We start from the raw sequence: 17635 nt of genomic DNA, 5'->3' as shown, positions 1-17635 counted from the left end.
ATTTTTTTCCAAGGTAGTGATGTGTTACACTAATACAAATATAAGTAAATTAAGCATTTAGAAGTGCACCATACGGCACTTTCAGCGAAATGGTTAGATTTATAATCTGATTAATTCATATTAAAACTCTATAACATTATTAAAAGTACTGTAGATGTCAAGTGACTTATGTTGATGGTTTGCACCGAGTCACAGTTTCATGAATTTAAAACTATTTGCTAGTTATTTTATTTATTTATTTATTTTCGGATTGGCAGTAAATGTCATGTGAAATAATATTATAACCTCATAAAATAACCTCAAAGTGGTAACAATTAACAATGATAAACCAATATCAGCACATGAGGTGAACATTGTCATATAGTGTGCTGTTGTTCCAGCCACGGCATTGCAGAAATAGAATCCATTTCTAAAATAGATGATTAGAATTAAAAACCTGTTTTAACATGGAAGAGAGAGCTTTTATTGTTGGTTTGACGCACATTTCCACTCATTTAAATCTCATTATTTCAAGTTACCATATTTTCCATATTATGGGTGTACCTAAAAGCCTAATATTTTGTCAATAATTCAGTGTGCCTTGTGTGTGCACTGAGTTTCAAAATCTGTAAAAATGTTGTTGTGCGACTTTAAGCGCTTCACTTGATTGACTGTCGGAGCATTTCCCGCCGACACAGGGACGTAATGCGTACGCTACATACGCTGGCAGCGATTTAACAAAAGAACTCCAAACGCTGTGCATTGGTGTAAACAGGGCGTTTAAAATGAAGTGCGAGTGGTATGGGAGCAATGGATAACAGACGGCGAACATACCTTTACTAAGACTGGTAGGCAGCTAAGATGTGCTTTAACTATTGTCTGAGCTTTCGCGAATCATTGCTGAACAGCCACCTGGCAACAAGACTGACTTCGACAATGATGAGAGGTAACCCGGCATGTTTGATGGCGAAATTGCCCAGCTGTTCAATTCAGACGCAGAAGATGATGACTTTGATGGATTTGTGGGAGAAGATTGATTAAAAAAATAATGTGAGTGTATTGTTAAATGGTAGAATAAAGTTCAACTAAGCTCACTGTTTTGCCTGCGTTACCTTTTTTGTTGATGTTTTAGCATGCGCTTTATAATATAATGCGCCTTATGTATGGGTTAAGTACAGAAATAGGTTCGTCATTGAGACTGCGTCTTATAATCCGGTGTACCTTATGGTGCGGAAAATACAGTAGTTGAGGCAACTGGAACCACAGAAAGAGCACGGTTTATTTAGGACAAATGTCAAATCGCGTTTATTTAAAATACTTTGTGGATTAAACTTTAACTGAAAAATTTAATAAATTTCTCAATCAATACTTTGTTTGACAATAACTCAACACAAAATTAAGTTAACTTTTTTTTACAAGTTTAAGTGTATTGACCATAAAACAAATAAGCAGTCCAAAAAAACGTTTGAATTTTGTTTCAGCTCATTTTGAATGAGAAGTTTCAACAACCAGCGAAAATCGTTCTTTTTTCAGTGTATAAATTTGATATTGATGTTTATGTACATTACATTACATTTCTATTACAAGCTTAAGGTGTTTGGCCAATCACAATCCACAGGGCCAGCTGGCCAATCAGAGCACTCTGTGTTTTTTGGGAGAAGAAGCTTAGTTTTTAGATTTACCAAATCTTTTTAAGGTAAGTGTTTGCAAACAATTGATTTGGGCTGAGTTTAAGCAAACAAATTAAGTTAAACATTACTACATTTATTTTGTTTGTTTAAATCCAGCCCATATAAATGGTTTGCATCAGTTTTGCAGAAGTATTTTTTCAGTGTGCAAATAAGAACATTTCACAGACTGGATATAAAAGTAATGCAGTAATATACTGTATGTGAAAAATAATGTATTTTATTAAACACCAGGGCCTGTTTATCATATAGTCTATTCTATAAACAAACTCATATAACATAAAATAACCTCTCTTTAAATCTCACTGGTGTCTGGAAAAACGTTTGAGAAATTAAACAGATCTCATTCGCATATGCTGGAACATGCCATGTGTTGTTTATGTTTCAATAGCGGTGTGCATATCCTAGTGTGGTTTAGGTTGGTAGAGTGAATATGACCCCCTGAGTGTCTGTGTTTGTACATGACTGCAAGCATGCGGCGAAGTGTGAAAATCACCTCCACCTCGTTCTGCTCTCATACCCATCATCGCCTCCAACAGCAGGAGATTTGTGCCTCTTCTGCCCATCTCTTCCACTTCTCAGCGCTTCCTCCCTCTAGACTCTTTCCGTTTATGCTGTTTTTCATCATATAAATGTGAGTTATGGTGCTTATGAGGTGCTGCAAAGTTGATTTTATTGCTCTATGTTATTAGAATAGGCCTTCTTGAATTCAGAATATAAGTTAAAGGGATAGTTAAAAATGAATTCTGCCATCAATAGGTGTCATCACTTATTTGAGTTTTTGTATTCTGTTGAACACAAAAGAAGATATTTTGAAAAATGTGCCTGCCACCAACATTTTTCAAAATATCTTCTTTTGTTTTCAACAGAAGAAAAAAAGTCTTAAATGTTTAAAACCACATGAGGGGAAATAAATGAAGAGGAAGTTTTCATTTTTGAGTGAACTCCGCTGTTTTTTTATATAAACAAAAAGGTAAAATTCGTCATTAATGCATATTACAGTTTTGCTATTATTCATTTTATACTAGATTTGCTGAAGACATCCACTACAATGTCATTCAGTGTAACCATAGTTAATATACCATACAATTTGTGAGGCATATTTAGAGCCATTTGAGCCCATATTAAAAGATGTAAAAAGATTGTGTTAATGGATCACGACGGCCCCCCTTAAAATTGTACATTTTAATTTGTTACATTATATTTAAATGAACTTTGCCACTAAGCTTTGTACCACTTCCGTTTTCAGTCATACTTTCATTTGTTTCATCAAAAGGTTTGTAATTGCATTTAACATACACTGTAAAAAAAAATCCGTAATTTTACTGTTTATTTCCGGCAGCTAGGGTGATAACGGCTGTTAAATTACAGAAATTTACTCTAAAATAACAGAGGTTAAATTACAGAAATTTAAATGTAAAGAAATTTCTGTAATTTAATGTCCGTTATTTTACGGTAAATTTCTGTAATTTCTCGGACGTTATTTTACGTTTTCTTTCCGTAAAACTACGGATTTTTTGACAGTGTATAATGACACACTAAATGTACAATGTTTGGACTTTGAAAATAGTTTTTATAAGATAAAAATCTTGATCTTGCTTCTAAACTTTACAGATTCCTTAATAAAAAGAAGAAATTATTTTGGAAACCTAAAAATTTACATCATAAGAATATTAAAGGTCCCATGAAATTAAAATAATGTTGTTTTTTTAGATGTTAGTATCATTATTTTAGTCTTCAGAATACGTGGTACAAAATTAGATATCTTTGTTTACATTGACAAAATTTGCCTTTAGAAGATATAAACCCGCCCACTTTAAGATACTTTTCATTTGATTCGCTTGAGCTCAACCACTCTCACTGGCCTACTGTAGCTGTGTTAAAAACAAATGCTTTTTTAAAAAGTAGAGGAGCTACTCTATGTCCCACCCTCCTGTCATGTTTCAGTTAAGATTATGTCTAACATCAGATAGAAATGCACATTTCAAAGCACTTCACGAGACCTTTAGATTGTTCTGTTATATCAAAATAGTTCTGACATATATTATTCTATTGGGTAATAGCTTTAATAGATTACATTTTCACATCACAGTCCTTTTAAATGTTAGTCTGTTGCATCAGAATTTCAAAAGCTCATCGATGCTGATAGCCTCGTATCATATTCCTGATTCCATAAAAGGTTTTACTTTAAAGACACTTAAAAACTAAAGGTTTCTCCTGGTGACATTATAGAAAGATTAAAATGTCATCATGGTTAAGTTATTCTGTTGAATCATAAATTTTAGATGTTCTCCTTTGGCGTCTTGGTCTTTCAGTTCAACCATCATAATTGAAGCCTAAATAAACACCTAGAGTCATTAAGTATGTTTACATAGACACCAATAATGCAATTTAAATGCGATTAAGACAATACTCTGATTAAGAGTCTACCATGTAAACAGCAACTTTTGATTAATCCGATTAAGGTCGAACTAAACAGAAATTGGATTAAGACATGTGGAGTATGCCAATTTTTGTGGCATTATTGAAGTGCAGTACAGACATGTAAACACTGCAATCAAACTATTAGTCATGTAGGTCTTTTCACCATGTTTTGCAACAGGATAGTGCATACACACATGGCTGTTTGACACTATTCTCTGCACCTAAGTCAGTAAAGCACCACAGACACACACACACATACACACACACACACACACACACACACACACACACACCGCGAAATGCAGAGTTTTTTTTTTCTTCTATTCAGCGTGTGGCATCAAAATCCATTAATAACAACACTCTTCCTCCAGTCCCTACTTTGTGCTCGCATCCAATACCTCAGTTTGTCATAGGGGCCATGAATAAAATGTTCCTAAATGAAAGTGCAACTGCCGAACTGCAGTTAAAGTTAAAAAATTTTAAATGAAATACCCGAAATTACATGAAACTCCAGAGGAAGGATAGCATGGTGACATTAATCGATATTAACATGTAAAACGGGATCATGAAAGGAACATTCAAAAAGCAACTCATGTTAACACCTTAATCGTATTATTGTCTAAATCAGATTAAGGCAAATGATTTGATTACTGATGTCCATGTAAACGTCATTTTCAGTGTAGCCTGAATGCTACAGATTATAGTTTTCATGGGAAAATTCTACATCTTGAAGTAAACCCCAAACAAACTCCATTAGTTCTGGGCAACATGCATTAAACAAAAAATGGTGTGATGTGGAAAGACTGCAGGCTAATGGAGTTCAAGTCTATTAAGTTCAACGCCAAGATGTGGTTTATGATTGTTTTTTAATTCTCAGCAATTTCTTTCCACTTCTTATTCAAAATATTCAATATTTACATTTTGCTGTGTCATTTCCGTATAGGAATTTCAGATGGCTACAAGTCTATAATTATGTGTGTGTGTATGTATTATTTTTGCAGCACGTCAAGATATAGATGGTGCCCCTTTAATACTGGCAGGGTTTACTATGTTTAGGTTTGTGTGTGAGAGAGAGAGAGATTTAAAAGCAATTGTGGTTCCCGATATTTTCATCTCGCACATCAAACAATCCAATAAAGTTTTTCCTGTGTGAATCAGACCACCTAAATGGCTCCCATGATTCAAACCATACCAGCTTGTAGTATAGCCCTTAGACCCTGTACTGTATGTGGCTGTAAACATGATTGTGTAGAAATATATTAGCTGTTTATGTTCTTTTTAACAATAAACCAATGCTTTTAAATGTTTTACGTGCTGATATAGTTTTTAATAAGCATCGTTTAAACACTGTTGATCAATTTGGTTCCAGATTAGACCCACGGAGCTTACTCTGGCAGACTAGACTAAACAGCTCAACAATTTTTGTGAGTAATACTGTTGGAAAGAATATTGCCATTACTTAATATTCAAATTCCATTCCTCTTTGTTGATTTTTATTTTATTTTTTGCATTGAAACATTTGGGACTCATTTTAGCATAGTGCTGAAATGAATCATTACTGTTAGCACTTGTGAGTCGTTCCCTTGTCATTTGTCGAATCACAGCGATCACTTGGAGAGGGAGAAGTTTTAAGGGAATATTATTCTCTTACCTTGGAGGTGCATTTTCCATCACCCTCAAGATAAAAAATAAAACTCTTCTCGTATCGCGGACATGGATTTCACATTAAGTTGTATTTAGGAAAATTGCTAAAACAGAAAGGGAGACACTGATGCACATTAATAATTCATGCTAGTTTCTTTCAGACTGGATTGAAGCCCTTATTCTGTCTTTTCCTTGGAGTTTCTTATGCAGACAGTACTATTATTGCACATGTTTAGTAAGGGGCTGAACAAACCCATAAGCCCAACCCAGGCTCATTCTGAAAATGTTGTATACATATACATTATATACATTTATAAATATATTATATACATTTATATATATATATATATATATATATATATATATATATATATATATATATATATATATATATATATATATATATATATATATATATATATATATATATATATATATATATATATTATATATATATATACGCTATATACATTATTGGAGAGGGCCAAATACATCCCAGGAGGTACATTCTTTGCAGTTTTTGTTTTCGCTAATACACCTGAAGCCACTGTGTATGCCTTTGAGATCCCATATTTCTCTTGCGAATGCCATTTGCGCCTGCTGCTCTTGCTTAAATCCACCAGAGGCCGATGTCGACTGACTAATCGTCTGATCTACCCTCCTCCTTCCCTAAACCCAACCGACAGTTTTAAAAAGCAATCCAAAAAAAGAAAAGCCCTCGCCTGATTTTTGCAACGTTTTCAGATTTTACCACATTCTCACCCTGTTATTTACTTGTTTATTTTATTTTTTGGCTTCTGTTCTATGTTTTACCCGATTTCTGGAACCGTTCTTCATCTGACTCGAACCCCGTTGTCGTGTTCAATTTCTCTCTGCGTCTCAAGTCCGCCGACATACTGTACATGTCGAGCTAATGGACAAACTGGTAATAGTGGGAAAGCTGTACATATGGAGGTGAGCGGTCAGCTGGTAAATGCGAAAAGGAACAGTGTCATACCGCCCGTAGCATTCGTTTTAAAGACTAAATGCAGCAATGCATAACTCTGGCTACATAATATCTCCAGAAATGTATATAAGACTACATTTTCAGAATGAGCCTATGTTGCAACAGCCAGAGTATTATTGAACTTATGTGCATGAATGGTTCCAGTCCTTTTGTATTATTGTTATTCAAGCTTGTTGAAGATTTGTTTTGATCCATCGAATAAAAATCTTTACAATCAAAATGTAAAACTTTTCTGGGGCCATTTTCAAAAAGCAATTTTTAAATTCTCAAAGCAATCTCCATTCACACTAATTCATTCTTTTGCACTCACTCAAGACAATAGACTAACTGAAGTCAATCGAATTTTGTAATTTACACGTGTCGCATAAAAGATGCTTGTATTTTTCCTAAAACATGAGAACTCTTACCAGGACTCTGCTGCAGCTTCCCAACAACCACCCTAGTATCTCTAACAACTCCCTAACAGCAGAACTAATAATTTTCACATACTGTGTTAACCCTTGTGTACTGTTCAAATTGACTAGCCTTTCGTTATGTTCATGGCTGTTTTTGCCCCATTGACTTCCATTTATAATGACACTTTTTGATTGCAAAGCCATGACAGCATATAATCATGCATTTTTGATTGTTGGTGGTTTTCCCTGTTGGCAAGAGGTACAAATTTGTAGTTTTTACTGTTGATCATCAGTTTGCTGCATTAACCCTTTAGATACGCCTGTGCAAAAAATGTTTCTGGCTTTTTTAAGGAGTTCTGTGAAGTAAAACAGCAGATTATAGTGTGAGTGCATAAATACACTTACTATGTTTACTATGTTCTGAGAGCTGAGCTGCTTATTTTGATTTTCTCAGACATATCAAGATAAGTGTGAAAAGGTCTCACTCTCTCACACACACACACACACACACACACACAGACACACACACTATACTCCACATAGAAGGCAGGGTTTATTGTTGAATTTTTTAACATTTTCAAAGCATTTTCCCAAAATATGTGTCAAAATAAGATTTTTCACCAAAAATCATTTCATTTGCTGAAACACAGAGAAAGTTGTGGCCAAATTAAAACTCAAAATCACCCCAGAGTGGATGAAAACATCCTGAGCAGCACACAAGGGTTAATTCCACCATGTTTCTAAAAGTACATTATAGCTAAATAATTTGATCGTTTTATATACCAGCAACCATTTAAATCATTAAAGAATTTTAAGTGTTTGCTAGAAAAACGCCTTTAGTTTGTCATTACTTTTGATGATTTGGGTTATATGATTCATATCTTGTACTTCCGATACGCGCATAGTGCGTATCGATGCGCCCTGATTTTCACGGTGCATCGTGGGACTATTCGGTGCACTGAAAGAATTTTGCAATTGATACAGCACTTAAAATGGCTAATCAATGCACTGACTTCTGAACAAAGGTGCTGCTTGAGATCCACCAAGACTTCATAGCAGATACCTAGCAACCACCCAAAACCCTCTAGCACAGGAGTGCTGTGTCCCACAGAACCCAATGCAAACAGGACAAGATTTGATAGGTGAATGATGGTGAGGGCGTTAAGATACTCATGTTTGTGCGGATTGTGAGTGTTTAAAATAGTCTTTGGGACTCCTGCAAAATGGACATGTGGAAAAATAAATACAAAAAGCAAATACATTAGTATTTATGTAACTCATAATGGCAACAATGATGGAAAGCTAAACTTACCATATACCATATACTCGCCATATACAGTTCCCTGTTTCTACATGGTGATGCTTTTGTCTGGCTGAGCGCATTAAGTACATCACACTTAGAATTGTTTAACAGTTTAAATGATTGCTGGTATATGAAATAATCAAATTATTTATCTACAATGTACTTTTTAAAGCATGGTAAACTAACCCTTGTGTGCCGTTGGGGGTGTTTTCATCCACTCTCAAGTGATTTTGAGTTATAAGTTACAGGTCAGACTTCAACATATAGTTACAATCCACAAGGTCACATTGTATTTGCTCAAATCTAACACAAATGTTGCACAGGAGTGGGGGAAAGCTTCAATATTGCAGAAGAATTTGTGCTGTGCAGGTCTAATCTAAACCCACTCTACTTTGCCACACTGATGCTCAATACCTGCTTATGGCAAATGCCTGGATTTTGGGATTTCCATTTCCTGAAAAAAGTGCCAGCCTGAGAGAATTTATTCAATAAGGACAGTTAACACTGCTGTGGGCCGTAGAAACACATGTGTTTGGTTTAGTGGACCGCAAGTTTAAAAAGGTTGGGAACCAGAACCGCAGGTTTATAGTGTAGGAGTTCTAGAAAAGCATCCACAACAATCTAACACAATGTGAGCTTTAACCAGTTTTGAAGAAGATTTACAAATGTAGCTTTCTTCAATTTCAGAAAGAAGTGCTGTGAAGGTTTCAAGTTTGTCCTGGGACAGTGTATTCCAGAAGGTAAGATCGCTGTCTCTCTTTCTCTCTCTCTCTTGCTCTCCTTTACCCAGATTAGACTCCTCTGGGTTGAATTTGTGCTGATATTTCTGGACGTGTTTTCCCTCGTCTCCCATTAGTGTTCTAAACAAAATCATTCCTGCTGGCCCCAAACCAGCTAGGGCTCTTAATGTTGTTTTAACATTTCCAGCACACCTTTAAAGAGCTTGGCATGGTTTCCCCACACCAAAAACAATTGCTTGATTACTGTGTGTGTATTTTTATAGTGGGAACAGGCCCGTATATATATTAGCTTACCAATGCTGTAATATACTTCTCCATCTTCGATTGAGGGGTTCAAACCACTAACAAGTTTTTACTCGTAACTGTCAAGCAATTATATAGTCTGCATTCTGCGGTTCACCCTGCCGCATTGAGAAACTTTCTGGAAGTTTCTTTTTTTCCTCTGTTTCTGTGCTGTTTGTGTCCTCACCTGCCCCCACTGCGCTGATGAGTAACACATAAAGCACCGGTTGAAAATGGACACATATTTCTCTGACTCACACAGCGCTTCATGCTGGGCCTGTTTGGCTATTTCAAGAGGAATCGTGGAATAATGAAAAGATGCGAGGATTCTTGAACTGGAACTTGTGGTGCTTCTCAGACCGCAGTGTTTTTGTTTTTACTATTATAATGCAATTCTGAGGTTTGAAGTAGCAGCACATTTGCATATGGTTTTTGGAAATACAGATTATAATGTGGGTTATGTTTTAAAGTGTGGTTAGTTTGCTATTCTGTCTTGTCATTGTTAGCTGTTGTGTTTGTATTTAGATTATGACGTGTGTGCCGGCGCCCCGTGTGAACAGCAGTGTACAGATCATTTCGGTCGGGTTGTTTGCACCTGTTATGATGGGTATCGATATGACCGGGAACGACACAGAAACAGGGAGAAACCGTACTGCCTAGGTAAGTTTTTGATTATATTTATAAAAAGATATTCAGAAAAGAGTGTCTATTTGTATATGATCACATGCAGATGACTGAGTGCAAAATAAATACTATATATATATATATATATATATATATATATATATATATATATATATATATATATATATATATATATATATATATATATATATATATATATATATATATATATACAGTATTTATTTTGCACTCATATATACATATATACATATAAATATACACACATTATTATATTATTAGCCCCCTGCTTATTTTTTCCCCAATTTCTATTTAACTTGACAAATATTTATTAAAATATTATTTACTGTTGTCATGGCAAAGATAAAATAAAAATAGATCAGTTATTAGAAATGAGTTATTAAAACTATTATGTTTAGAAATGTTACAATCTTCTCTCCTCTAAACAGAAATTGGGGAAAAAATGAACGAGGGGCTAATAATTCTGACTTCAACTATATAAATGTTGCAAAAAAATGCTCAAAAGCATCATCCATACAAAGAGATATTTTTTTGTTTATTATTGTTCTTTCCTTTTTTCACAAAATTAATACTAATAAATAAATAAATGTGTATATACAGATATTTTGTTATTCTGTATATTCATTGATAGATCCATGGACATGTGGTTCTATAGATTTTTTATGAGAGATTTTATTTTTTTTTGTATGTTTTATTTTTGTCTTTTTATTATTACATTTTTTCTATTTTTCTGTTTTTTGTTGTTTAATATGGATGCATGGATATTAAAAATGTTCAATAAAAAATATTCGCTTTTTGTATAATTCATGCAAATTTAAGATTGTTATCTTTTTATTCAGCTTCAATAACTATTACTACGTAACAATTTCTTAATGTGTTTTTATAAATTGTACTTATGTAATGCACATTCATTCATAAATTCATGAGGGGTTGCCCCAGTGAAATGAACCACCAATTTATTCAGCATATGTTTTACACAGCGGATACCCTTCCAGCTGCAACCCTGTACTGGGAAACACCCATACACACTCATTTACACACATACAGTACGGACAGTATAGTTTATTCTATTCGCCTATGTCTTTCGATTGCGGGGGAAACCGGAGCACCCAGAGGAATCCCATGCGGGCACGTGGAGAACATGCAAACTCCACACGGACCCAGCCGGGACTCGAGCCAGCGATCTTCTTGCTGTGAGGCGACAGAGCTAACCACTAAGCCATTGTGTCGCCCACACATATTCAAAGTAATTTTAAAATGTTTAACTTTTACTAGATTTAGATGTGCTTTTATTTTGCGATAAGTGAGACTAATTTAGGTTTATGTGAATGTATTATTTGATAACCAGAACCACTGGTTTTACTGTAGTTTTTTTACCACTTTTTACTTTAGTTTTTTATTATTTTTTTATTTAGATTTTTCAAAAGTTAACAATACAGTACAACGTCAAAACTAAGCAACAAACAAACTAAAGTAAATCATACACACACAGTATATAAAAATAAATAAAATAAAAATAAATTAATAAAAATGGAAGAGATACAGCAGAAGACAATAGGAGAAAACTATTTTATCACATCATGCGGTGCTCTTTTTATAAAACTTAAAAATTGGATTCCAAATCTTTTTAAATAATTCACGTTGTTTACTTTACTTTTTTTTACCTGTGAAAAAAAAAAATAGGTCAGTAGTTTTCAAAGAGTTCATAACTTTAAAAAAAATTGTCATTTTTAAAATGCTTTGAAATGGCACACATTTAAAGCATCAGGAATATTTAACCACACAAAGACATCAGCGCCCTCTATATGAGCTGTTTTTTTTTTAGTTTCCCATTGTTTGATTTCTCAATGTTTCTTTAATATCAGCGTGAGTGTTTTTCTTTTTTTGTTTTGTTTTTTACGAATCTGACATCCTGGACTGCTGAAGTGTGAAGTTGATTTGATGGGACTCAAATGTTGTTTCTCCCAGAAGCACTTAATGCCGCCCAAGGAGAGAATATCACGTCTTTTGCACTTTGCCAACTTTCTGTCCCTCACATTTTTCCTCTCCATTTTTTTTTCAGACATTGATGAATGTGCCAACAATAACGAGACTGTGTGCTCACAGATGTGTGTGAACACTCCCGGCAGCTACCGGTGCGACTGCCACATCGGCTTCTACCTGGAGGATGATGGAAAGACGTGTACCAAGGGCGAGAGAGGTGTGTGTGTTCCCTTCATCTTTGTGTTTATGCATTTACAGCTGTCAGCGTAAATGAGAACACCGATAACATATTTCTCTGAAAAACACCCATCTCACTTTTGGAGCAATACTTAGGGCTCTATTTTGACAATCCATGTGCAAAGTGCAAATACAGGGTGCAAAAGCATTAAGGGCGTGTCACAATCCACTTTTGCTATTTTAAGGACGGAAATGGTCTAAAAGGGCGCATGGTCTAACAGGGTTGAGCTTATTCTTTAATGAGTTATAGGTGTGTTTTGAGAATAAACCAATCAGAGTCTCATCTCCCATTCATTTTTAGATCAGAACGCCTATGGGCGCACATATGAGCGCAAATGCATTTGCTATTTAAACGGTGTGGCGCAAAATGTCAAAACGACTCTTGCGCCAAGCTGAAACTAGCAAACAACAATTGCGTTTGACCTTGAGCCGCATTGCGCCGGGTGTCTGATAGGGCCCATTATGTGTAATGAAACTTGTGCAAATCTGGGCCTGTATTAACAAAACATCTATATTTAATATAAATATAATGTTTAATTAATCTAGATTAATCTAGATTAAAATGGCTCATTTGAATTCTGCTGAAGGCATTCAGAATATGTGTGCTACCCAAATAATAAATCTTTGAGAACGGGTTTCTCGAGCCAGGTGGAGCATTAGACCAGGGGCTCATCTCCTATTTCCAAAATGCATCACAAACTGCTTGAGAAACTGTTCTACTATGATAATTGGTGATGAAAATAAATTATGTTCAATATGATGTACTTGTGTTTACTAACTGTTTATTCAGTTAAACATGAATTTTGAACTCTAGGCCTACATAAGCTCCAAACAGGGATTTCATACTTGCTTTAGATGTAAGTACATACCGTCAGGGCTCTTTGCATTTTCTGTGTGTCAAACATAGAGTATGTTTACATGGGCAACAATACTTTAATACAATTTTAATATGAATACTCTGATTAAGAGTCTACCATGTAAACAGGTTTTTTTTTTTTTTTTTTTTTTTTTTGATTACCTTAATGCGACTAAAGTCATAACTGAACTAAACAGAAATGGAATTAAGACATGTGGAGTATGCATATATTAGTGACATTATTGAAGTAAACACTGCAATTAAACTATTACCATCATGTATGGATGGATGGGCATATTTAACAAACATTTGGATGGATATGTGGATGGATGGACATATTTAACAAGCGGATGGATGGATGGATGGATGGCTGGTTGGATGGACATATTTAACATAAAGATATGGATGGATGGGTGGATGGACATATTTAACGTAAACAGATGGATGGATGGATGGATGGATGGATGGATGGATGGACGGACGTATTTTACAAACATGGATAGATGTATGAATGGGCATATTTAACGTAAACATATGGATTGATGGGTGGATTGATAGATGGCTGGACATATTTAACATAAACATTTGGATGGATGGATGGATGGATGGATGGATGGATGGATGGAGGGATGGACGGACGGCTGGATTGATGGATGGACATATTTAACAGGATGGATGGATGGATGGATGGATGGACATATTTAACATCAACGGATGGATGGATGAACATATTTAACATAAACCGATGCATGGATGGATGGATGAATGGATGGACATATGTAACAAACATTTAGATTGATGGATGGATGGACATTTAACGTACAAAGATAGATGGATGGCCTTTTCTTAATAATAGAACATATTTAAAATATTTAATAAATATGATTATTCTACATTCAAATATACTACTTTTTGGTTTATTTATTTTTTTATAAATGTATATGTAACTCTGTTCTTAATCTTAGGAGATTTACAAAAAAATGTAGTTTGACACATTTATAAGACATTACTTCCTGCAGGAAGTCCACTGACCCATTGCGGTTAATGACTTGGGACAGCAGCTAGCGGTTAGCATTAGCATCAATCACTCTCTCCTGTATCCATCTATCTTTTTAGTCTTTCTGATGGAGCACTTCAGTCAGTTAGTTTCCTGTGTGCTGTCTCCTTTTTGGTGGGCCAGTTTGAGTACAAAACATGATGACCTTTCTGGCCATTCATGGTTGCAACAATCCAGATGTACAAAACAGGAATTCTGAGAATTCCAGAACGCTGAGATTACAGAGTGTGGATCAGATGAGGTTATCAGTAACGAGTCAAGCTAAGCTGTAGGAGTCTCCAAGAGATTGGGATTGAACTTTTGGCAGGAATGACATGAGCTTGTGTATTTCTGATTAGAGCTGTATTGAATGAGCCTCTTTTCTGACCACAACTGCAGATCCACGTTTACGTCCATGGCACACTTTTATGACAAAATTAGCTCTGAACTAAAACTATATAGTTTTGTTTTCTATGTGGTTTCACTGTTTGTCTACACAAAATGCAGTGTCATGTGACTGAAAATCGAACTTTCTGAAAACTCTACCCAGAGTTTTGGAAAATCCTCACCCTGGTCAAAGTGTGCGCGTGGACGCTATAACCAGAGTTTTTGATTCATGATGTGTGTGCGGCTGTTTTCTCATTTCTGATTGGCCAACATGGCTGGGTTCACGACAAACACATTGAGGCAAATTCTGCAAACTATTGCCAAAAGTATTGCGAATACTGCGTTGTTCAACCTTGGGATGGTAAAGTTCTGGCAGTGTCAGAATATTTTAGACTCTTTCCTGCAGTGTGACTTTAGCTGCAACAAACGTCAAACCAAGATCAATCCACATGACAACTTTAAGGGCCCTATCATACACCTGTGCGATTTGTTGTTATTTTCAAACCATCGCAACCCAAATTTTCTTGTTTTGCACCACGTTATTTAAATAGCAAATCAATTAACGCCACTTTGTGGACTCATGGGTGTGCTGGTCTTCAAAAATGCGACTTAACACACCTCTTTTTGAGCATTGCTGTTTTGAGGAACTAAAATCAACTCTGCCATTGACCAACTAAAAGTTGTCTAAAGTCCAGTGCAGAGCACGTTAGCTATGTGCATATGCAGGTCCAAATGCTTACAAATAGCTTAATACAAACAGGATGTACAGCAATACACAAATATATTTACATATATAAAAAAATTAAGGATAAAATGTTATGAAAATTTATATTTACTAAATAAATATAAAAACTACTGCCTCCATGCCTTCTGTCGGGGACTTTTTTTTAAGTTTATTCATGACAGTTTGCATTTCTATAATGTTATTATTATTAGCAGTATTATTTATTATTTGCATATTTATATTTGTTTTAATAAAAACAAGTTTAAATTTGTCCAGCTGTCAGGTTTTGGAGATGTATGCATCACCATATGGGGCATAAGAATAGGACATGTGTTTGGATATAACTTGGCTGGAAATCAGAACTAAATTTAGAAATAGATTTGAAACCAATCTTTGCGCTTAACAAATGAAATTAAATATGTAGGCTAATTGATGTCAGTGGAGTACGTACAACACCATTTCCTTATCCACGAAAGTAAAGGAGTAAAGTAAAGCGTAAAAGTAAAGAGGCCGAATGGAGGAGGCTAATTCTTTATCCTCGCACAGATGGTTTGTTAAACTGTTTTCTCGCTAGTGAAGTGTTCCGTTTTCCATTCAGTTTTTTTACTTACAAAGTCTGCCATGTAAATAGCAAATGTGCCATTACGCAACACAACTGACTATTAAAGGGAATGGGAGATGAGACTCTGATTGGTTTAATGCACGTTATGCTCAAAACAGACCCATAACTCATTAAGAGAATAAGCTCAGCCCTGTTAGACCATGCGCCGGGGTGCAGAGCATAGTTGTCCATCCTTAAAATAGCAAAAGTGGCACACACCCTTAATGCTTTCTGCACCATGTGCTTTAGACTTTGTGCCTAGATCGTTAAAATAAAGCCCAATATGTCAAAACAGTTTTTTTTATTATTATTATTGAGGCATGCTGTGTGTGCTTTTGTGCATTAATGTGCTCAAATTGCTGCACTGTTTAGTCGTTATATGTTGGCAATACACACAAGTCTTTTATTTATAATGAATAAGAAGGGTATTAATAAAGTATTATATAAATAAAATAATTAATTATTTGCATTAATGTGACTTTAATAATCAACTTTTCTTTAAAGATCTGGCATTATGGATTCTTTATTAGAGTATTTATTATTTTTATTTTACATTTTTTTAATATTTTTTATTTAGTTTATATTTTATTTGCATTTCATTTTTCTAGAAATATTTTCATTATCAAAATGTATTACCTTAACTATTCAGTTTAATATGTCACCCACTTTGAATGTTATCACTCGATTGAATGGGCATTAAGAGTAGTTATCAGCTGATAGATATGGGCCAGTAGGGGCCTTTTCATTTATTAAATTTAGTGATTAAATTGATTTATTTCCTCAAATTTCTACACACAATACCCCATAATGACAATGTGAAAAAAGATTTTTTGAAATTGCTTCAAATGTATAAAAAATAAAAAACCTGAAAAATCACATGTACATAAGTATTCACAGCATTTGCTCAATACTTTGTTGATGCACCCTTGGCAGCAATTACAGCCTCAAGTCTTTTTGAATATGATGCCACAAGCTTGGCATACACTGAAAAAAAGTGTTGCATGCAAAACTGTTGCAAACAATTTATTTGTGTTGAATTTAAACAAACAAATTAAATTTAATAATGTTCAACTTAATTTGTTTGTTTAAATTTAACCCAAATAATTGTTTACAACCACTTAACGTAAAAAAAAAATTTAGTAAATCCAAGGAATCATCTTTGAATATTTTTTTTCAGTGTACTTGTCTTTGGGAATTTTTGTCCATTCCTCTTTGCAGTACCTCTTAAGCTCTATCAGGTTAGATGGGAAGCGACAGCCAAAAGTGTACAGCCATTTTCAGATCTCTCCAGAGATGTTCAATAGGATTAAGGTCTGGGCACTGTCTGGGCCACTCAAGAACATTCACAGAGTTGTTGTGAAGCCACTCCATTGAAATTTTGCCGTTATGCTTTGGTTCATTGTCCCGCTGGAAGATGAACCGTCGCCCCAGTCTGAGGTCAAGAGCACTCTGAAGCAGGTTTTCATTCAGGATGTCTCTGTACATTGCTGCATTCATCTTTCGCTCTATCCTGACTAGTCTTCTAGTTCCTGCTGCTGAAATACATCCCCACAGCATGATGCTGCCACCACCATGCTTCACTGTAGGGATGGTATTAGCCTGGTGATGAGTGGTGCCTGGTTTTCTCCAAACGCAACACCTGGCATTCACTTCCTATGGTCTGAGAGTCCTTCAGATGCCTTTTGAT

The 17635-nt window shown here is 35.0% G+C and overlaps 1 protein-coding gene across 2 annotated transcripts in view; it reads left to right on the top strand.

Moving 5' to 3' along the window:
* The window catches only part of ccbe1 (collagen and calcium binding EGF domains 1), a 108661-nt gene that overhangs the window by 52733 nt on the left and 38293 nt on the right, over window positions 1-17635 (top strand). For both annotated transcript variants that reach the window (XM_056447185.1, XM_056447186.1), the window contains exons 3-5: window positions 9127-9179; window positions 9987-10121; window positions 12187-12324. In XM_056447185.1, coding sequence (XP_056303160.1) covers window positions 9127-9179; window positions 9987-10121; window positions 12187-12324 — 326 coding nt within the window. The remainder of the gene's footprint in view (window positions 1-9126; window positions 9180-9986; window positions 10122-12186; window positions 12325-17635) is intronic.

The sequence above is a fragment of the Danio aesculapii genome, chromosome 21 (assembly GCF_903798145.1).
Source record: "Danio aesculapii chromosome 21, fDanAes4.1, whole genome shotgun sequence".
Lineage (NCBI taxonomy): Eukaryota > Metazoa > Chordata > Actinopteri > Cypriniformes > Danionidae > Danio > Danio aesculapii.
Note: the sequence above shows the minus strand (reverse complement) of the source record. Positions and strands in the feature narration are given on the sequence as shown.